Genomic DNA, 23,351 nt, shown 5'->3' on the forward strand with positions numbered 1-23,351 from the left:
ACTTGAGAGGGTATGTTTCCTATGGTTGGGGAGTCTAGGACTAGAGGGCTCATCCTTCCTCGGAATACAAAAACATCCACTTAGAACAGAAATGGGGAGGAATTCCATTAGCCAGAGGGTGGTGTGTTTGTGGGATTCATTGCCATAAACGGCTGTGGAGGCCAAATTATTCAGTATATTTAAAGCAGAGGTTCTTGATTAGCAAGGGTGTCAAAGGTTATGGGGAGTAGGCAGGAAGGTAGGGTTGATACGGATAATAAATCAGCCATGGTGGATTGGCAGAGCAGGTTTGAATGGACGAATGGCCCAATTCTGCTACTATGGTTTATGGACTTATGAACAGTAATAATTTAGCCGTAATGTTTGTATGAGGAAGGTAGAATGAAGCCTTGCATTTAGAGGATGCCTTTGGGATATTGTACTTGCAATATCCCAAAGCATTTCACAACCAGGTACTTTACAACAGTGACTTCAAGCTAAGTGTAGAAATTGTAAAAAATGTAGAAAATTTTGCAATTGCCAATGGCACATAGCTGGCTTTTTTTTTGCAGACTTCAGTTAAAAGGTACACAGCCAGCAAATCTTCTCCAGTCATCACCAAACAGTATTCCAGATTCATTTGCTTTTGGGGAAGGTCATGCCTGTCCAGTCAGACTGAATTTCTTGAAAAGCTAGTGAAAAGGGGTGTTGAGCATGGTGCATTTGATGGAGCCCAGATGGATTTTACCAAGCAACATTGATTAGGATAATAAAACTCATGGGAAAGCATCATTGGATTCAAAATTGGCCAACCCCTGGTTAAAAGTACAGAGCATTGACTGATGGGAGTTTCTATCTGGAAGACTGTCTGAAGTGGGTTCTGCAGAGGTTAGTACTAGATCCATTGTTTGCATGCTATGTACTGTTACTTGATCTTAAATACAGGGTCATGATAAAGAAATGTAATCATTATCAAACAACCAGGAAAAACATGGTAGATGTAATAGGATAATCAAAGTTTGAAACAAAAAACACAAATTAGAATTCGGTATGCTGGGAATATTAATCAAATCAAATCAAGTTAAATTATAATTCAAACCATTCATGGGCACAGTTGAATGTGAGAGCATTCCTCTGGCGTCAAGGTGCAAAAACATATGTTTGAAATAGTGATACAGGGGAAAAAACACACATCCTTATGCAAGAAAATTCATGTATAGTCTAAGTTTCTGAGCGACATGCAAATTGATGGCACAGCTCCTGGCAATCTAGCCTATCTTTCCACTGGTCAAACACGGGAATACAGCACTTTTGGGAGAAACCAGCTCCCAAGTGAGCACTGACGCCAAGCTACACCACCTTCAGCAGCAGGCAAGCCCACAGATTGAGGCCCAGTCCTTGCTACAACTGAAGCCAGGCCGCTAGCTCTTCATCTGTCTCACCACCAAACAAGGGAAACAAGCCTGTGGCATTTCACATTATCTATGTCCAACAAGGTCTTGCGATCACAAGAGAAACATCCAAGACAGTCACTCATGGTTACACTGCATGCTGCTTTCGTGTACCAACTCCAATGTCTTCAACTAGCCAGTAGCAACATGGTCAGCATCCAGGTCAGCTCTTCCGAACACTTTCTGACCCATCTGCTGGCTTCATTTTCTCCGACCCGAGTGCTGGCTTCTCCTTGTCTGACCCAACCATCAGCTTCTCCTTCTCCAGCCTGTTCACTGGCTTCACCTTCTCCCAGCTGAATGCCGGCCTCTCCTTCTCAAAACCGAGCACCGGCTTCCCCTTCTCTGACTCACCCATCCCGGCCAGCTGCTCCGAACAATGAACGGATCACTAATGCAGTAGACCTGCTGTATCCATTGTTCTTGGAGTCCAGTAGAGTCTTATAATGACTAAAAACTACATTTTAAAAAGGTGAGAGAATAAATGATAAATATATGATACAAAGAAGCGTAGCAGAAAAGAAGTTTCCCAGAGTATGTTCACTGATCCCTGAGGTAGCGGGATGGGTAGCTAAGAGGACTAAGCGCATAGGATATTTTCCTTTATTCGCTATTAAGTAGAATAATGAGTCGAGAATTCACATTAGAATTGCATAGGATAGCAGTCAAACCACAGCAAATGACTTGAATTGACCCAGGTATCATGTGGTAGGAGGGACATAAGGGCACGAGAAAAGGTGCAAAAGAGATACAGTAGACATTGCTAAAGTTTGAGGCGTTTATTTTATTAATTTATTTCATTCTGTGATACGACACAGAACAGGCACTTCAAGCTGCACCACACAGCAAACCTCGACTTAACCCTAGCTTAATCATGGGACAATTTACAATGACCAATTAACCTACTAACCGGCACATCTTTGGACTGTGGGAGGAAACCAGAGCACCCGGTGAAAGCCCGCTTATTGTACCGGGAGAACATACAGACTGCAAACAGATGACATCGTAATTGAACTCTGAACTCCACCGACCCAAGCAGTAACAGCATCACACTAACTGTAGTTTAGTTATATGAGGCTGTCTTGCTTCTTTGGAGCAAAGGATCCAGAGAAATATTTAATTAAGATGAATTAAACTGAATGGCTTAGACATGGTGAATAGGAATGACCTATTTTCCTAACAGCGAGGTCAGTAATTAGGGGACGTAGATTTAAATTAATTGGTTAAGGGATTAACAGGGATTAGAGTAAAATGATTCTTCGCTGACATCACAGTGGGATGTAAAACACTGGAAAATGGTGGAACTAGAACTCTCATCTTGATGAGCATTTAAAAAGCTGCAACACACAGACTGAGAAGGGTAAAGTGGGCTTAATCTCAATAGATCGTTTTTAAGTCAGCAAAGACCATGGCTGACTAGCTTTCTTTCTGGGTTACAAATTTCTGATTCTTTGACATGTATCTTTGGCAGCAAACAGTAGCGTTGTACCTTCATCCTACACGTAGTTCTGTAAAATGCGAGCTTCCATAATACAAACAGGTTATAATGAGATTGATGGATCAGGAAACACTGCCATACATAGGTCACATTGGTTACAGCACGAACCATATCAGGAAAACCAGTTTCAATCTGTACTTTCAAGACAACTACAGCCTGTTTTGCTCTAATGTGCAGTATCTTAGGCAAGTATAAGACCATAATACATAAGAGCAGAATTAGGCTATTTAGTCCATCAAGTGTGCTTTGCAATTCCATCAAGGCTGTTTATTATCCCTCTCAACACCATTCTGCTGTCTTTTCCCCATAACTTTTGATGTTCTTACTAATTAAGAACCAATCAGCCACCACTCTAAATATACTCAATGATATCTCATCCACAACCATCTGTGGCACTGAATTTCATAGATTCACCACCTCTGTTTAAATGGGATGTCTTTGTAATCGGAGGCTGTGCTTTCTGGTCCTAGCCTCCCCTACTATAGAAAGCATCCTCTCTATGTCCATTCTATCCTGGCTTTCAATATTGGATAGGTTTCAATGAGACCTTCCCCTCATTCCAGAGCCATCAAACACTCCTCATAGGTTAACCCCTTCATTCCTGGGATCATTCCATTGAACCCCCTCTGGACCATCTCAATGCCAGCACATCCTTTCTTAGGTAAACGACCCAAAACTGCTCACAGTACTCCCAGTGAAGTCTGACCAAATCCAAATGAAGCCTCAGCACTACATCCTTGCTTTTATACTCAAGTCCTCTTGAAATAGATGCTAAAATTGCTATTTCCTTCTTTATCACTGATAGAACCTGCAAGATAACCTTTATGAAATCCTGTACTAGCAGTCTCTTTCCACCTTGTATTTCTGAATTTTCACCCCATTTAGAAAATAGTCCATGCCTTTATTTCTTCTACTGAAGTGCATGCCATTGCACTTCCTTACACTACACTTCTTTGTCTACTCTCCTAAACTGTCCAAGTCATTTCTGCAGATTTCCTGCTTCCCCAGCACTAACTGCCCATCCACCTATCTTAATATTGTCTGCAAACTTAACCACAAAGCCATCAATTCTGTCAACTGAATCATTGATGTACAATGTGAGAAGAAGCAGTTCCAACTGTATCACAACTCCAGTCACCGGCAGCCAAACAGAAAAGGCCATGTTTATTCCCACTCTTTGCCTCCTGCCAGTCAGCCATTGCTCTATCCACGTTAGTACCTTTCCTTTAGTACCATGGGCTCTTAACTTGTTTAGCAGCCTCATGTGCAGCATCTTGTCAAAGGCCTTATGAAAAACCAAGTAAACAGCATCCACTGACTCTCCTTTGTCTATGTTGCTGTTATTATGTCAAGGAAATCCAACAGATTTTTCAGGCAAGATTTCGCCTGAAGGAAACCATGCTGCCGATTTTGCCAGGCGCCTCCAAGTACCCTGAAACATCATCCTGAATCCAACATCTTCCCAACCACTGAAGGCAGGGCTAACTGGCTTGTAATTTCTTCTTTTGTCTCCCTCCCTTCTTAAAAGTGGGGTAATACTTATAAGATTTTTGAAAGATCTCTACTAATCCCTCCTCAATCTCCTCAGCTATGTCTTTCATAGCCCTGAGTCATGGTCCATCTGGTGCAGGTGACTTGTTTACTTTCAGACCTTTCAGCTTCCGAAGCATGTCTCTGTAACAATAGCAACTACACTCGCATCTACCCTCTGAGGCTTTTGAATTGCGAGCATGCTGCTGGTGTCTTCCACAGTGAATACTTAATAAGTTTGTCTGCTATTTCTTGGTCCCACATTACTACCTCTCCAGTATCATTTTCCAGCAGTACCATATCCCATTTGCTTCTCTGTTACTTTTCATATATTTGAAAAAACTTTGCTATGCTCTTTGATATTATTGGCTAGCTTATCTTGATTCTTCATCTTTTCTCTCATTGCTTTTTTAATTGCCTTTTTTAAAAGCTTCTCAATCCTCTAACTTCCCACTAATTTTTGCTATATTACATATGTGCCCAATCTTTTGCTTTTATGCTTTCTTTGACTTCCCTAGTCAGCCATGGTTACCTCATCCTCATCTTAAGGATGAATCTTTCCTGTGCCTTTCAAATTGCTCCCAGAAGCACTAGCCATTGCTGTTCTGCCATCACCCCTACTAGTGTCCCCTTCCAATCAATTTTGGCCAACTTCTCTCTCATGCCTCTGTAATTCCCTTTACTCTGCTTTAATACTAATACATCTGATTTAGCTTCTCCATCTCAAAGTACAGTCGGCCCTCCTTATCTGCGGGGGATTGGTTCCGGGACCCCCCATGGATACCAAAATTCGCGGATGCTCAAGAGCCTTATTTAACATGTATCAGTGTGGTGGTCTTCAAGACCCAGTGGAACTCCGGTCTTTATTTAACACGTCTCCGTGCCGTGCACATTAGGACCTGGCGGCGCAGCTCTGAATCCGCAGTGTTTCTGTTCACGAAAATAATCCCGATCGCGATTGAAAATAAGGTGGCAGTAATAACGCGATCGGAAAGAGGTGAAACGCCATCGGTCATTGGAAAAGTGTTAGGCTACAGTCCGTCAACGATCGGAACAATTTTAATGGAGAGTGTGAAAGGCCCTGCCCTAATGAAAGCTACAATTATTACTAAGTAGCACAGTGGTTTAATTATTGAAATATGTTTGTTTCTTAAGTGTTTTATATGCATAGAAAGGTAAAATATGTACTATATACTAAGAAAAATGCTTGACTACCTGACGCTAAATAATACTGGATGTACCTGTTCCGACTTCAAATCCCACTTAAAGACGAATTCAGGAATGAAACTCATTCATAACCTGGGGACTGCCTGTACTTTTAAGTCATTTCTAGATTACTTATAATACCTAATACAATGTAAATGCTATGTAAACAGTTGTTATACTGTATTGTTTAGGGAATAATGACAAGAAAAAATAGTCTGTACATGGTCAAGCAACGAGTGCTGGAGAGAGAACTTCCGGGTTTTCCGGATCTGTGGTTGGTTAAATCCGCGGATAAGGAGAGCCGGCTGTAACTAATGTGTACTGTAGAACAATCTGTACTGCACAGAAGTCTAAATGATGATGAGAGTTGTAGAGGATTTAGTGGGTAGGAACAGTTATGAGGGGACACTGGAAAGGCTGTGACTATTTTCTCTGAAGTGGAGGAGTTTAGGAGTTGACGTTATTGGGGTATATGAGGGGTAAAAACTATTATCCATATTAGAGATTGATAAAACGAGGACATAGATTTAGGGTATGTATACCATTTGTTTATTTATCCATTTATCTATCTGTCTATATTTCTATCTATTTATCCATTTGTTTGTTTGTTTCTTTGTTTATTTACTTGTTTTGTAACCTCTGGTAATTTTTCATGTCTTGCACTGTAAGGTTGCCATAATGTGACACATTTCATAACAGTGTAGCTCCAATGTATCAAAATACCCAGCACAACAATGCCTCTGCTTAGAAGTTTGCCTAAATCTGACATGCCATCCGAAACCTTGAAAAAGTTCTATAGGTACACAGTGGTGGGCATCCCCTGACTGGTTGCATCACGGCTGGTATGGAAACAGCAAAGCCCAGCAATGGAAATGTCTACAAAAAGTGTTGACCACGGCCCAGTCCACCACAGGCAAAGCCCTTCCTACCACCGAACACATCTACAAGGACCACTGCCACAGCAAAGCAGCATCCACCGTCAAGGACCCCCAGTCATCCAGGCCGTTATCATTGGAAAAGAGGTGCCAGGAGCCTCAGGTCCTACACCCCCAGGTTCAGAACAATTATTACCCTCCAACCATCAGGCTCCTGAATCATTGTGGATAACTTCACTCATCTCAACGCTGTCTTACACCATGACCTATGAACTCACTTTCAAGGACCCAACAATGAATCTTCTTAGTATTGTTTTCTTACTTTAAAAGATTTTATTATTCACATGATTTGTTCCCTTTTGCACATTGCATATTTGTCGACCTTTGCTGTGTATGGTTTTTCATAAGTTCTATTGTATCTTTGTCGACCTTTGTCTATGGTTGCCAACATTTGTTATGTGTGGTTTTGCATAAATTCTATTGTATTTTTCATTTTTCTGTAAATGCCTGTAAGAAAATAAAAACAGGAAACATTGGAACTGGGAGGGTAACTGAAGGAACTTGGAGTCACCTAAAATTGTTTAAAATAGACCCTCTTGTTGTCTCTACAAAAGACTTAGGTGCCATGAAATCCTGTCCGTATTCACCTCTGGCACCCTGCCTACCACCCTCGCTCCCCATTGTCCTATTCACCTCCCCAGTGTCACCTCAGGGACTCAAAGGTATTTGATACTTAGTAGGGCGGTGATAAGTGAACTGCATCTGGGCACACTTGTGTTGCTGTCACACAACAACGAGGTCAGGGTCCAGCCCTGATCTTGGTGCTGTCTGTGTGGAGTTTGCATGCCCACCCTATTACCATGTGGGTCTCCTCTGTCTGACTTGGCTTTTTCCCTCATCCCAGAAACATCTGGCTTGGTGGATTAATTACACACAGAAAGAGAAGTTGCCCCTAGTGCATTAATGAGTGATAGAATTGGGGGAGAATTGATCAGTTTAAGATAATTTTTTAATGTGACGCAACAGAGTCTGAATCCCATCCAGGTTCAATTGCTGTATGATTTAGATCCAAAAAAACCACAATATCTCTTCAATATATGAAAGATAATGGTAATATTAGAAAAGAAGAAAATAGTTCACGAGAAGAATATAATTTATTGAAGATTCTTGATATCCATTACTTATCTTGGAAGTTCTTCAAATTAAACTAAAAAATCAATATGTGAAAGATTGCCAAGATGCTTTCTGTAGCGTAAGATAACAGGGACCAGTTTTGGTAAAGCCTAGCCTGAGGCAATTTCTATTCTTCAGCAAGTTGGATGCAATAACTTCATGCATATTCCTTTATTCTCCTATTCTCCTCATTCTTGTAAGTGCCGAATGTTTTATGTGATAGTGATTAAGGCAATTGACCTTTACTGAATATCTCAATGTGTCTGCAGCCTTGGTAAGGTTGACCATACCTTGCAATATAAAGATTTTTCTATTATTGTCCTGATTTGTTAGGCTGCATTCGGCTTGTTCTGTCCTGAGTTATCCAGACAAAATCAAAGAATCTCCTGCGATGGCTTCTCTTCTTGCTGCAACAATTTCCTCTTCTTGTACCAAGTACTTCCTATTGCACACCTGACAACATTCTGCATGCCCACTAATGACTTTCTCTCCAGAATTTTTCCAAATGCTTGCCTGATATCTGCATGCACTCTAACACAATGTTGGGAAAACGAAAGCCTTAATCTTTGGCTGCTCCTGCAAATCCCAAACCCCTATAGGGCAATTGGAAACTCAGTCTGACTTCTCTCTACATCTGCCCTGAGCTGACCTATGGACTAAATATATAGACGATTCAGAAAGCAGTTTGACTCTAAGAGATCATTGATCTGAGATATTAATCTTGCTTCTCTCTCCACAGATACCATAAGACCAAAAGACAAAGGAGCAGAAGTCGGCCATTTGGCCCATCGAGTTTGCTCTGCCATTTCATCATGAGCTGATCCGATCTCCCTTTTAGTCCTATTCCCCCACCTTCTCACCATAACCTTTGATGCCCTGACTACTCAGATACCTATCAATCTCTGCCTTAAATACACCCAATGACTTGGCCTCCACTGCCGCCCGTGGCAACAAATTCCACAGATTCACCACCCTCTGGCTAAAAAATTTTTTTTCGCATCTCTGTTCTGAATGGGCGCCCTGCAATCCTCAAGTCATGTCCACTCGTACTAGACTCCCCCACCATGGGAAACAACTTTGCCACATCCACTCTGTCCATGCCTCTCAACATTCGAAATGTTTCTATGAGGACCCCCCTCATTCTTCTAAACTCCAAGGAGTACAGTCCAAGAGCAGTCAAATGTTCCTCAAATGTTAACCCTCTCATTCCCAGAATCATTCTAGTGAATCTTCTCTGAACCCTCTCCAATGTCAGCACATCCTTTCTTAAATAAGGAGCCCAAAACTGCACACAGTATTCCAAGTGAGGTCTTACCAGTGCGTTATAGAGCCTCAACATCACATCCCTGCTCCTATACTCTATTCCTCCAGAAATGAATGCCAACATTGCATTTGCCTTCTTCATCACTGACTCAACCTACACGAGGACTCCCAAGTCCCTTGCATCTCAGAACTTTGAATTCTGTCCCATTTAAATAATCGTCTGCCTGTTTATTTCTTCTACCAAAGTGCATGACCGTACACTTTCTGACACTGTAATTCATTTGTCACTTCTTTGCCCAATCCCCCAATCTATCCAAGTCTCTCTGCAGACTCTCTGTTTCCTCAGCACAACTGGCCTCTCCACCTATCTTTGTATCATCAGCAAATTTAGCCACAAAGCCATCTATTCCATAATCCAAATCGTTGATATACAACGTAAAAAGAAGCGGCCCCAGCAGGGACCCCTGTGGAACACCACTGGTAACCGGCAGCCAACCAGAATGGGATCCCTTTAGTCCCACTCTCTGTTTCCTGCCAATCAACCAATGCTCTAATCACGTATGTAACTTTCCTGTAATTCCATAGGCTCTTATCTTGTTTAGCAGCCTCATGTACGGCACCTTGTCAAAGGCCTTCTGAAAATCCAAATACACAACATCCACTACATTTCCCTGGTCTAGCCTACTTGTAATTTCCTCAAAAAATTGCACTAGGTTTGTCAGGCAGGATTTTTCTTTAAGGAAACCATGTTCAGTTTTGCCTATCTTGTCATATGCCTCCACGTACTCCATAACATCATCCTTGACAATCGACTCCAACAACTTCCCAACCACTGATGTCAAGCTAACAGGTCTATAATTTCCTTTTTGCTTCCTTGCCCCCTTCTTAAGTAGCAGAGTGACGTTTGCAATCTTCTAGCCCTCCGGAACCAGGCCAGAATCTATCAACTTTTGAAAGATCATTGCTAATGCCTCCGCAATCTCCACTGCTACATCCTTCAGAACATGAGGGTGCATTCCATCTGGTCCAGAAGATATATCTACCCTTAGACTATTCAGCCTCCTGAGAACTTTCTCTGTCATAATTGTGATTGCGCATATTTCTCTTCTCTTGAATGTCCGGTATATTGCTGATGTCTTCCACAGTGAAGACTGATGCAAAATACTTGTTCAATTCCTCCACCATCTCCTTAGCACCCATTACAATTTCTTCAGAATCATTTTCTATCGGTTCTATATCTACTCTCACCTGTCTTTTACTCTTTACATACTTGAAAAAGCTTTTAGTATCCTCTTTGATATTATTTGCTAGCTTCCTTTCATAGTTCATCTTTTCCCTCTTAATGACCTTCTTAGTTTCTTTTAGTAAGCCTTTAAAAACTTCCCAATCCTCTGTCTTTCCACTCATTTTCACTTCCTTGTATTGCCCTCTGCTTTGCTTTTACTTTGGCTTTGACTTCTCTTGTCAGCCACAGTTGCATCCTTTTTCCATTCGAAAATTTCTTCTTTGGAATATATCTGTCTTGCACCTTCCTTGCTTCTCGCATAAACTCCAGCCACTGCTGCTCTGCCATCCTTCACGCTAGTGTCCATTCCAGTCAACCTTGGCCAGTTCCTCTCTCATGCCACTGTAATTTCCTTTACTCCACTGAAATGCTGACACATTGGATTTCGGCTTCTCTTTCTCAAATTTCACAGTGAACTCAATCATATTGTGATCACTGCCTCCTAAGGGTTCCTTCACTTCCATCTCTCTAATTACTTCTGGTTCATTACACAATACCCAATCCAGTACAGCCGATCTCCTAGTGGGTACAACAACAAGCTGTCCTAAAAAGCCATCTCGTAGACATTCTACAAATTCCCTCTCTTGAGATCCAGTGCTGACCTGATTTTCCCAATCCACTCGCATGTTAAAATCCCCCACAATTATCATAACACTGCCCTTCTGGCAAGCTTTTTCATATTTCCTGTTGTAGTCCACATCACTGCAGCTGTTTGGAGGCCTGTAGATAGCTGCCATCAGGGTCCATTTACCCCTGCGGTTTCTTAGCTCAACCCATAAAGATTCTGTACCTTCCAATCCCATTTCTAATGATTTAATATCATTTCTTACCATTAAAGCCACGCCACACCCTCTACCTGCCTGCCTATCCTTCCGATACACCGTGTACCCTTGGATGTTCAGCTCCCAGAGACGTGCAGCGTTTAGCCACGTCTCAGTGATGGCCACAATATCATAGCTGCCAATCTGTAACTGTACAACAAGATCATCCACCTTATACCTTATGCTGCGTGCATTTAAGTATAACACTTCAAGTCCAGTATTTGGTACTTTTTGCATTGATTGCACTGCAACTCATCCCAATGGCTGCAAATTTGCTCCATCACCTGCCTGTCCTTCCTGACATCCTTACTGCTCACTACCTTAGATCTATTTCTGTTTTCCCTCTCCTCCACTCCCTCATTCCGGTTCCCATCCCCCTGCCAAATTTGTTTAAACCCTCCCTAACAGCTCTATTAAACCTTCCCACCAGGATATTGGTCCCCCAAGGATTAAAGTGTAACCCATCCTTTTTGTACAGGACACACCTGCCCCAAAAGAGGTCCCAATGATCCAGAAACTCGAATCCCTGCCCCCTGCTCCAATCCCTCAGCCACGCATTCATCCTCCACCTCATTCCATTCCTACTCTCACTGTCGCGTGGCACAGGCAGTAATCCCGAGATTACTACCTTTGCGGTCCTTCTTCTCAACTGCCTTCCTAACTCCCTATTTTCTCCTTTCAGGACCTCTTCCCTTTTCCTACCTATGTCATTGGTATGTACCACAGCCTCTGGCTCCTCACCCTCCCACTTCAGTATATCTTGGATGCATCAGAAACATCCTGGACCCTAGCACCAGGGAGGCAAACTACCATCCGGGTCTCCTGATTGCATCCACAGAATCGCCTATCTGACCCCCTAACTATTGAGTCCCCTATTACTACTGTCTTCCTCTTCCTTTCCCTACCCTTCTGAGGACTCTGCACCGGAGGCATGGCCACTGTTGCTTCCCCAGGTAGGCTGTCCCCCCCCAACAGTACTCAAACAGGAGTACTTACTGTCAAGGGGTACAGCCACAGGGGTACTCTCTAGTACCTGACTCTTCCCCTTCCCTCTCCTAATCATGACCCACCTGTCTGCCTCCCGTGGCCCTGGTGTGACCAGCTGCCTGTAACTCCTCTCTATCAACTCCTCACTCTCCCTGACCAGATGAAGGTCATCGAGCTGCAGCTCCAGTTCCCTAACACGGTCGCTTAGGAGCTGTAGCTCGGCGCACCTGGCACAAATATGGACGCCCAGGAGGCTTGGAGACTCCAGGACCTCCCATATCCGACACCGAGAACAACAAGCTGCCCTCACACTCATACTTCCTTTTTCCTCAAAAAACAGGAAAAACTGAAACCTAAACCTACCTTGCCTGGCCCAATTCCGCCTAAGCCCGTTGAGTCCAAGCCCTTAAACCTACACTCTGCTCCCTGCTCACCCCACTGCCCGCAAATGACGCTGCCCGCTGTTTAAGGCTATGTCCTTTTAAAATAACAAACACAAAGTATACTGCGAATGACGTGGTTTCATATGTCATTTTAAATCTTCCTCGTTTCACTGCCCGATGTCACACGCCTGCGCAGTCCCGATTCTTTTAACTCTGATGACAAGAAGAAGAAGAAGAAGAAAAAATCAAAATGGATCCCGACACACTCCCGTTCTGATCCTCCAACTTCTCCAAATGTCTTACTGCCAAGTAACTTCAACATTTCCGACATCTGATGATTTTTGTTTGCTTTGTTGATAAAATTCTTAAACTTGTTTTCAGTTCTTTCCTTGAATTCACACCTCTATTTCTGTTATTGCTCAGCGCTGTATGATTCTCCAAGTTATCTTTGCACTGGATATTGGTAGCTTCCAGTTGCTGAAGACCCAGTCCCTGAATCTGCCTCTTTCCTCCTTTATACTCCACCTTAAAGCCTAACTCTTTGACCAGCTTCTGGTCATCTACTATAATGGAATGGTTTGCTACATTAAAGCTGCTATATTGTCATGATGATTTCTATTGCAACTTTTGCAAATTTTGGTTACATCATTGCCAAAGCACATAATCCATTTTAGATGCAATAACATTTTTAAGATGTGGAGAAAAAAGGCTGATACACTTAAAATAGGTATTAATATTACACAGACCTTTTACAGCTGAAACAAACGGATTTAAGTTAAGCTGATTTGCAAGTAACTTTCAATGAAAGTTGCAATCAAAGGCTTTGAGAATTTCAGTAAATTCCTGTGAATTTGTTTCAGAAGGGATATAGGAGTTTCCTATTTCTGTTATGCACCATCAGACGACTGAAATCCTAGGTGAAGAGTGACGGCTGCAGGAGCATTCCCAACCTTTGCTCTTCCTTAGGAAGATGCCTACTTTTCTGAGAAACTAGATAGGTTGGAAATCCTCAGATTGGTGGCAATCAAATGCCTGTAATGCAATCTCAGCATTATATATGAACAGCTACCAAGAAAGCTAACCGGTTCACCCAGTTTGTAGTGGGTGTTTATTGTCTAATTTATATAAATTTAGATTTTGCTGAGTTACAGAACAATACAGAGATTTCCAGGAAGTAACTAATCATGTTGAGTAGATTCACTTATGAGTGTGATCGCCATCTGATTACTTATTAACCTTTTGTGCTCTAAGGAACTCAGAAAAGTTTAGCTCTTTCTGTCCTATTCTGATAAATCTATGTCAATAAATCCTTCCTGAGTGGAAATCTAATACTGAAGAAACGTACTTCAAAGGTAATAATATAGCTAGATACATTGAATTACATTGAATCAACATAACTGATAAAATAGGCCCAAGTGGTTCTACAAGCATTTATTATGACTGAGCATCCTCAGACCACCCCATCCTTCTTCTACATTTTCCTATTTTTCTTATTTAAGGAGATTCCTTTATAAAGAATTTAAGCTTTGTCTTTTATGACAGTAGTTCTTTCATTCTCACCAACTTGTGCAGAGAGAAATGTTTCCTTAATTGGATTTATGCATGATAACTACTATTTATCTCTATAGTTTTGCATTTGCTCCATTAAAACATTTTCAGTATGCATCAATCCATTTTGTAAATGTACATATACAAGAATCAGAGGAGTGCTTAGTACTCCAGAAGCAATTGACAATGGCTATTATAAGTTTTCTAAGGGACCCCTCAATTAATTTCTATTCCTCTAGAAAGAGAATTGGTATTCCAACTTCCTTGAGATGAAGTTTACTATGCTATTGTCTTGATTTTGAATAAATTTAAATTACCTTAAGTTGTCTTAGCTTCAGTACGAGGGGTGATTCTTAAGTTCATGGCCTAAGGTAGAAGGAGACAATTTTAGAAAACCTGGCACATTTATTTTTCAACATAGTCCCCTCCTACATTCACACACTTAGTCCAGTGGTCGTGGAGCATACGGATCTTGGACCTCCAGAAAGTGTCCACAGATAGGTGATTGATAAGTTTGTGGCCTAAGGTAGAAGGAGATGAGTTATACAGCTCTCATTACATACAGTGCAGTTCAACTCTGAGTGATTATGCAAAAAGTTTGAAGTTAATAACTCTTCTCCTTCTACCTAGGCCACAAACTTATCAATCACCCTGCTGAGTTATTAACTGATGAATTATTAACTTCAAACTTTCTGCATAATTGCTTAAAGAGTTGAACTGCATGTACATGTAACGAGAGCTGTGTAACTCATCTCCTTCCACCTTATGCCACAAGCTAATCAATCACCCTTCATACAGCAGTGAACCAGGTCCTTTGACCAATTCATGCATGCCATCCAAGATGTCTATCTAATCTAGTACTGTTTTGCTCATATCCCTCTAAACCCTTCCAATGAATGTATCTGTCCAAATGCTTTCCAGTTCTGATGAAGGGTCTCGGCCCGAAACATTGACTGTTTACTCTTTTCCATAGATGCTGCCTGACCTGCTGAGTTCCTCCAGCATTTTGTGTGTGTTGATCTACCAACCTCTCTGGCATAGCAGTTAGAAACTTTGTTGTTGAATTTGCTTTACCCTATAGAGATCACATTAATGTGGAAATCTGAAATCTGTACGCACAGACCTTTATAATTAAATATAGGGAAACAAAGAGTACAGGATGCAAGTTGTCATGATGGGAGTTTTTAATTTCCCCAATATTGACTGGCATCACTCTAGAGTGAGGGGTTTAGATGGGGTTCAGTTTGTTAGGTGTGTTCAGGAAGGTTTCTTGACACTATATGTAGATAAGCCCTCAAGAAGAGAGGCTGTATTGGGAAATGAACCTGGTCAGGTGTCAGGTCTCTCAGTGGGAGAGCATTTTGGAGTCAGTGATCGCAATCCTATCTCCTTTACAATAGCATTGGAGAGGAATAGGAACAGACAAGTTAGAAAAGCGTTTAATTTGAGTAAGGGGAATTATGAGGCTATCAGTCAGGAAAACGGAAGCATAAATTGGGAACAGATGTTCTCAGGGAAATGTACGACAGAAATGTGACAAATGTTCAGGGGATATTTGTGTTGCATTCTGCGTAGGTACGTTCCAATGAGACAGGGGAAGGATGGTCGGGTACAAGAACTATGGTGTATACAGGTGGTTGAAATTCTAGTCAAGTAGAAAAGAAAAGCTTAAGAAAGGTTCAAAAAACTAGGTAATGATAGAGATCTAGAAGATTATAAGGCTAGCAGGAAGGAGCTTAAGAATTAAATTAGGAGAGCCAGAAGGGGACATGAGAAGGCCTTGGCAAGCAGGATTAAGGAAAACCCCATGGCATTCTGTAAGTTTGTGAAGAGCAAAAGGATAAGACATGAGAGAATAGGACCAATCAAGTGTGACAGTGGAAAAGTGTGTGTGGAACCGGAGAAGATAGCAGAGGTACTTAATGAGTACTTTGCTTCAGAATTCACTACGGAAAAGGACCTTGTCAATTGTAGGGATGACTATGAGGACTGAAAAGCTTGAGCATATAAACATTGTGAAAGAGGATGTGCTGGAGCTTTTGGAAAGCATCAAGTTGAATAAGTCATTGGGACCAGACGAGATATACCGAAAGCTACTGTGGGAGGCAAGGGAGGAGATTGCTGAGCCTCTGGCGATGATCTTTGCATCATCAATGGGGACAGGAGAGGATCTGGAAGATTAGCAGATGTTGTTTCCTTATTCAAGAAAGGGAGTAGAGATAGCCCAGGAAATTATAGACCAGTGAGTCTTACTTCAGTAGTTGGTAAGTTGATGGAGAAGATCCTGAGAGGCAGGATTTATGAACATTACGAGAGGCATAATATGATTAGGAGTAGTCAACATGGTCTTGTCAAAGGCAGATTGTGCCTTACAAGCCTGATAGAATTTTTTGAGGATGTAACTAAAGACATTGATGAAGGTAGAGCAGTAGATGTAGTGTATATGGATTTCAGCAAGGCATTTGATAAGGTACCCCATACAAGGCTTATTGAGAAAGTAAGGAAGCATATGATCCACAGGGACCTTGCTTTGGGGATACAGAACGGGCTTGCCCACAGAAGGCAAAGAGTGGTTGTAGACAGGTCATATTCTGCATGGCGTTCGGTCACCAGTTTGGCCTCAAGGATTTATTCTGCGGCTCCTCCTCTTCATGATTTTTATAATTGACCTGGATGAGGAAGTGGAGGGAAGGGGTAGTAAGTTTGCTGATGACACAAAGGTTGGGGGTGTTGTGGAAAGTGTGAAGGGTTGTCAGAGGTTACAGCGGAACATTGATAGGATGGAAAACTAGGCTGAGAAGTGGCAGATGGAGTTTAACCCAGATAAGTGTGAGGTGGTTCATTTTAGTAGACCAAATATGATGGCAGAATATAGTATTAATGGAAAATCTCTTGGCAATGTGGAGGATCAGAGGGATCTTGGGGTTCGAGTCCATAGGACTCTCAAAACTGTTATGCAGGTTAACTGTGCAGTTGATAGCAGAACAGCAAAGGATGGAGTTTCTGGAAGGAATTATGAAGATGCAGGATTGGTTCATCCTAAAGTAGAAGGACTCTAAAGCGAGAATGAGATAGTTGTAGCTGACAATGGAAGTCAAAGACAACATAAAGGCAAAAGAAGTGGGTATACACTATAGAAAAAGAGATTTGGAAGCTAGAGGGTTGGGTAGCTTTAAAAAAAACTACAGAAAACAAATAAAAAGCAATGAGAGAAAAGACAAAATATACCAGTTAGCTAGCCAATAATATAAAAGAGGATGTAAAAGTTTTTCAGATATGTAAAGAGTAAAAGGGAGGCGAGAGTGAACATTGGATTGTTGGAAAATGATACTGGAGAGGTAGTAACGGGGAAAAAAAGAAATAGCAGAAGAACTTAATAAGTATCTTTCATCAGTCTTCACTGTGGAAGACACCAACAGCATGCCAGATCTTCGAGAGTGTCAGAAGGCAGAAGAGAGTGTAGTTGCTATTACAAAGGAGAAGTGTGTAGGAAGCTGAAAGGTGTGATAACAGCTGGAATGGCTCCAGGTGACTGCAAAACCAGAAATATCACTCCAGGAAATTATTGACCAGTTAGCCTGACTTCAGTGTTGGCAAGATATTAGAGAACATAAATAAAGAGGAGGTTTCAGGGTACATGGAGGCACACAATAAAATAAATGGAAGTAAATATAGTTTCTTTTAGTGGAAATGGAGCCCGACAAATCTGTTGGATTCTTTGAGGACATAACAGGCATGATAAACAAAAGAGAGTCAGTGGATGTTGCTTACTTCGATTTTCAGAAGACCTTTAACGAAGTGCTGAACTTGAGGCTGCTAAACATGATTAGACTCTAGGGCACTGCAAGAGGAAGACTAGCATGGACAGAACATTGGCCGACTGTCAAAAAGTAAAGAGTGGGAATAAAGGGGGCTTTTTCTGGGTGGCTGATGGTGACTAGTGATACTCTGCAAGTGTCTATTCACTCTGCTACTTTACATGTGTTATGCTGATGATCTGGATGACATAATTCGTGGATTTTTGGCCAAGTTTGCAGATGATGTATAAGATAGATGGAGAGGCATGTCATGTTGATGAAGCAGGTAGTCTGTGGAAGGGCTTGGATAGAGTAGGAAAATGGGCAAAGAAATGGTAGATGGAATACAGTATTCGGGAAGTGGCCACTTTATTAGGTACATCTGTACTCCTGCTCATTAATGCAAACCTATAATCAGATATGGGGAAGAAATGTAATTAAAATGGCAGTTCTGTAGGTGAAAACAGCTTGTCAATGAGAGCGGTCAGAGGAGAATAGCCAGACGGGTACAAGAAGGTGACAGTAAGTCAAGCAGCCATGTGTTACAACAATGGTGTGCAGAAGGGCATCTAGGAAAACACAACACATTGAACCTTGAAGTGGATGGGCTCCAACAGCAGAAGACCATGAATGTACTCTCAGTGCCAACTTTATTAGATACAGGTGGTACTTAATAAAGTGGCCACTGAGTATATGTTCATGCACTTCAGAAGAACGAATAAAGTTGTAGACTATTTTCTATATGGTGAGTGAATTCAGAATTTGGAGGTGCAAAGGGACTTGTGAGTCCAGTTGCAGGTTGAGTCAGGAGTAAGGAAGGCAAATGCACGTTAGCATTCATTTTGAGAGGACTAAAATATAAAAACAAAAATGTAACACTGAAGCTTTATAAGGCATTGGTCAAATCATGTGAGTATTGTGAGCAGTTTTTGGCTCCTTATCTAAGAAAGGATTTGTTGATACTGGAGAGGGTCCAGAGGACGTTTACAAGAATGATCCCAGGAATAAAAAGGTATGAGGAATGTTGGATGGCTTTGTGCTGGAGCTTAGAAGAATGGGTGTGGGGTGTGGTGGATCTCATTGAAACCCATTGAATATTGCAAGTCCTAAGCAGAGTGGACATGGAGAGGATGCTTGCAGACGTGGGAGGGGAGGGACCAGAGCGCACAGCCTCGGAGTAGAAGGATGTTCCTTTAGAACAAAGATGAGAAGGAGTTTCTTTATCCATATTGTAGATAATCTGTGGAATTCTTTGCTACAGATGGTTGTGGAGGCCATGTGATTAGGTATATTTAAAGTAGAAGTTCTTGATTAACAAGGGTCTGAAAGGTTATGTGGAGAAGCAGGAGAATGGAGTTGAAAAGAAAAATAAATCAGCCATGATCAATTGCAGAACTGACTTGATGAGTCAAGTGGCCTAATGCACTCCTATGTCTTATGAACTGTGAAGTTACAGATAATATTTCAGCTCTGAAATCTTTGGAAATGGCCATCTCTAACCTCAGAGAGTCCAATCACCTTCCCTTAATATTCAACCACATTCCACCCTGCAAGCACTAGCCACACAAATACTATGGTTACAAGATATGGTTAGATCTGGTTATCCTTCAATAATTGACATAATTTCTGACATAGCAGTTCTATTCTATCAGCTACAAGCCAGATGTGCAGTGGAACATTTTACACTTGCTTTTCTGCGCTCAAACAACACACAAGAAGAGTGGCATCATTCAAAACAAAGCAGTCTGCTTTTGCAGTGTCCAGTAATCTTAAATGTTTATTCTTTCCTGCAACGTCTAGCATCCTACAAAAATGCACTTCAGTTATTTGTTTGGCTATTCTGAAGCTTTTCCCAAAAATGTGGCCTCCACCACCAAGAAGGACAAACGTGCTTTATGCATGAAAACTATTAGCTGCCAGTTCTCCTCCGAATCTCAAACGCCCTGACTTCTAAAGGCTCCACTGTCCCTTCATTGTCACTGTTGCTGCAAACCACTTTGGAAGCTGCTGTTATATTGTGAGTGAAGTGCTGGTGACACAGCACAAATCTTTACCTTTGCATCTCACTGTTTCCTAAATAAGCAACACTATCTCACAGGAACTCAGTCTCATCAAAGCATATTTCTAAACTCAGTGTAATAAATGTTCATTTGTGGGCTAACGTAAGGTTATTCACCCTTGTATTCACAAGAGCAATCGGGAATGGGCAATAAATGCTGACCTTGGCTGCAGTGTCTCATAAATAATTAAAAAAAGGACTTAATTTCTCTTGAATTGCATTGCTAGCCAAGAGAGCCAAATCTAAAATGATCTGCAAAAAAGTTCCAGAAAGGAAATGAGAAAATTATTTTTCCACAGTGGGTCATTACATGATGGCATGCAGGACATTAAGGGTAATGGAAGCAAACTCAGTAATGAATGTTAAAATGAAATTCCAAACATGATTGAAGGCAGGAAAGAGCAGGTGAGTTGAACTAATTGGATGGCTTTCTTCTCAAAAAGTTGCCACAGCTCCATTTTTGCTTGAGCCAACGATGATCGAATATGGTTGAAAGTTGGCCAACTAAGAGCTTACAATTTCTACCTCTTCCTCCCTTCTTGGAAAAGAAAACAGTTGAGATGGATCTTGATATTCTTACTTTTGAAGTATTATAAAAAGGATGAGGAAAGGGGATAAAAAGGTAACCAAAATTTCTTTATAGGACCAGAATTTAGAGATGATATGGAAACTAAAGGGTTAGTCAAGAAAGAATAAAAAAAAGAAAAGGGCCCATTTTAATGAAACAGTGTAATGTGCACAAGTTGGAGCTCACAGTTTCCCCTTCACCGATCCTCCTTCCATCATCCCGGGCATTGTTGAATCACAGCCCCTTTCCATGTTGAATCCTACAACCTTTTCTCTCCGTTGCCCTCTCTCTTCATCTCCTTAACAAAAACCCCAAGCCCAACCTTAGTGCCCTCACCAGAGAAACCTCCCCTTAATCCGGCCATCCTAATTGGATGGCACACAATTTTCCTATCTCTTATCTTCAACCAAGCAGCTTGCAGAGAACAGCACAAAAATCAAATACAGAACAGCATATCAGTAAAAAAAATATGAACCTTAGCATTACACTCTCCCCCCACCAAAATAGACATGTCCGTTTTCAAAGGAATTTCATGATGTCAGAACCTCCAATCCCTTTGTTAAGAGTAGTGACATATCTCACTAGGGAGATAGACGTAGCACTCTGTTCCCCCGGTGCTACATAGGCCAGCCTATCTGGGGGGGGGGGGGGGGGGTCTCCTGACTCTCTGAGACCTCCTTTCCCCCTCATCTACTTCTTCAGGTTCAGGTGCTCCTTGGGATACTTCTGGTCTACGTGGCGAGGCCTCCCCTTCTCTACATGGCGAGGCCTCCCCTTGTCTACGTGGCGAGGCCACCCCTTGTCTACGTGGCGAGGCCACCCCTTCTCTAAGTGGCGAGGCCTCCCCTTGTCTATGTGGTGAGGCCTCACCTTGTCTACGTGGCGAGACCTCCCCTTCTCTACGTGGCGAGGCCTCCCCTTCTCTACGTGGCGAGGCCACCCCTTCTCTACGTGGCCAGGCCTCCCCTTCTCTACGTGGCGAGGCCTCCCCTTGTCTACGTGGCGAGGCCTCCCCTTCTCTACGTGGCCAGGCCTCCCCTTCTCTATGTGGCCAGGCCTCCCCTTCTCTACGTGGCGACGCCTCCCCTTCTCTACGTGGCCAGGCCTCCCCTTCTCTACGTGGCCAGGCCTCCCCTTCTCTACGTGGCGACGCCTCCCCTTCTCTATGTGGCCAGGCCTCCCCTTGTCTACGTGGCCAGGCCTCCCCGTGTCTACGTGGCCAGGCCTCCCCTTCCCTACGTGGCCAGGCCTCCCCTTCCCTACGTGGCCAGGCCTCCCCTTCCCTACGTGGCGACGCCTCCTCTTCTCTACGTGGCCAGGCCTCCCCTTGTCTACATGGCCAGGCCTCCCCGTGTCTACGTGGCGAGGCCTCCCCTTCCCTACGTGGCGAGGCCTCCCCTTCCCTACGTGGCGAGGCCTCCCCTTCTCTACGTGGCGAGGCCTCCCCTTCCCTACGTGGCGAGGCCTCCCCTTCACTACGTGGCGAGGCCTCCCCTTCTCTACGTGGCGAGGCCTCCCCTTCTCTACGTGGCGAGGTCTCCCCTTCTCTCCGTGGCGAGGCCTCCCCTTCTCTCCGTGGCGAGGCCTCCCCTTGTCTACGTGGCGAGGCCTCCCCTTGTCTACGTGGCAAGGCCTCCCCTTCTCTACGTGGCGAGGCCTCCTCCGGTCTATCACTCATTCCCTCTTGCTACTCGGACCCCTCTGCCACTTGACTGAGTCACTTCATCCCCTTCAGGGTCCCGTTAAAACCCAGTCTGTCCACAGATACTCCCCCTGATTTCACCTGTCTCAGCGTGAGAATCTCTTCCTCAATCAGTGGGGAGTTAGCAAAAGGCAGCATATACCACGCCCCCATTTCCTCATCCTCGGAATCAGTATCCCATTTAAGGGCGGGGGCTGGTTTAATCTTTCCTGATGTTGGTCATTCAGTCTCTCTGTGTCGCCGCAGAGTCCTCTTACTAGGTGTAGGCGCCAGGTTGGGCTCTGGGTCGGCCTCTTGTCCCTGAGGCTGAAGGTGGTTTCGATGGAGAATCTTGACAGGCCCATTCCCATCCTCTGGTTTCACCCAGAAAACTGGTAGGTTTGGCATCTGACTCTCCACTACATAGGGTGTGGCTGCCTGGAGGTCAGCCAACTTATGCTTCCCAGGTAGCCTCAAACCCCTTATGAGGACTCGGTCTCCCGGTAGGAGTTGGACAATAGACAGTAGGTGCAGAAGTAGACCATTCGGCCCTTCGAGCCTGCACCACCATTTTGAGATCATGGCTGATCATCTACTATCAATACCCGGTTCCTGCCTTGTCCCCATATCCCTTGATTCCCCTATCCATAAGATACCTATCTAGCTCCTTCTTGAAAGCAAGAGTTGGGAGAACCTCACCTTTTGATCATACTTCCTCTTATTTCCTTGACTCTGCTTGGCAGCCAGGACCTCAGCTAATTCATAAACCTTTTTCAACTCCCTTCTCATATCAGACATATTCTTCTGAAAAGTCTTCCCCGCCAGTCCCAAATCAAAGGTCGATGGACAAGCTCACCTTACACCCAAGCATCAGATAATATGGCGAGTACCTGGTAGCTTCATTATATGTACAGTTGTAGCAGTGGACCAGATGTCCAATATGTCGACTCCACTTGTTCTTCTTGCTGATTTCAAATGTTCCAAGAATGTTTAGCAAAGTCCAATTAAACCTCTTGGGCTGGGGATCAACCTGCAGGTGATAAAGAGTAGTCCTTGACTTCTTGACTCTGAGCATGCTCAGTAACATGTATGAGACTACTCTCAAAATCCCGTCCCTGATCACTATGTATCCGCCGGGAAAGTATTGAAATACTTTCCGCATAACACTTTGGCCACTGTGGACGCCCTCTGATCCTTGGTAGGAAAAGCCTGAGCATATCTGGTGTAGTGGTCCATGTCATGTTGCT

General features: G+C 43.0%; 1 protein-coding gene across 1 annotated transcript; it reads left to right on the forward strand.

Moving 5' to 3' along the window:
- Nucleotides 1–1,876: 1,876 nt before the first annotated feature.
- On the forward strand, nt 1,877–22,139 carry LOC132390912 (uncharacterized). Its single transcript, XM_059963448.1, has 2 exons — nt 1,877–1,902; nt 21,287–22,139. Exons 1-2 carry the CDS (start codon nt 1,877–1,879, stop codon nt 22,137–22,139), a joined length of 879 nt encoding a protein of 292 aa, XP_059819431.1.
- Nucleotides 22,140–23,351: the final 1,212 nt, after the last annotated feature.

This window comes from Hypanus sabinus, chromosome 3, assembly GCF_030144855.1.
Source record: "Hypanus sabinus isolate sHypSab1 chromosome 3, sHypSab1.hap1, whole genome shotgun sequence".
NCBI classification, from domain to species: domain Eukaryota; kingdom Metazoa; phylum Chordata; class Chondrichthyes; order Myliobatiformes; family Dasyatidae; genus Hypanus; species Hypanus sabinus.

Coding starts and splice junctions, on each gene's coding strand:
- LOC132390912 (XM_059963448.1), top strand. CDS start 1,877: ATGACTAAAAACTACATTTTAAAAAG. Junction 1,903..21,286: donor AAAAACTACATTTTAAAAAG/GTGAGAGAATAA, acceptor CTATGTGGTGAG/GCCTCACCTTGTCTACGTGG.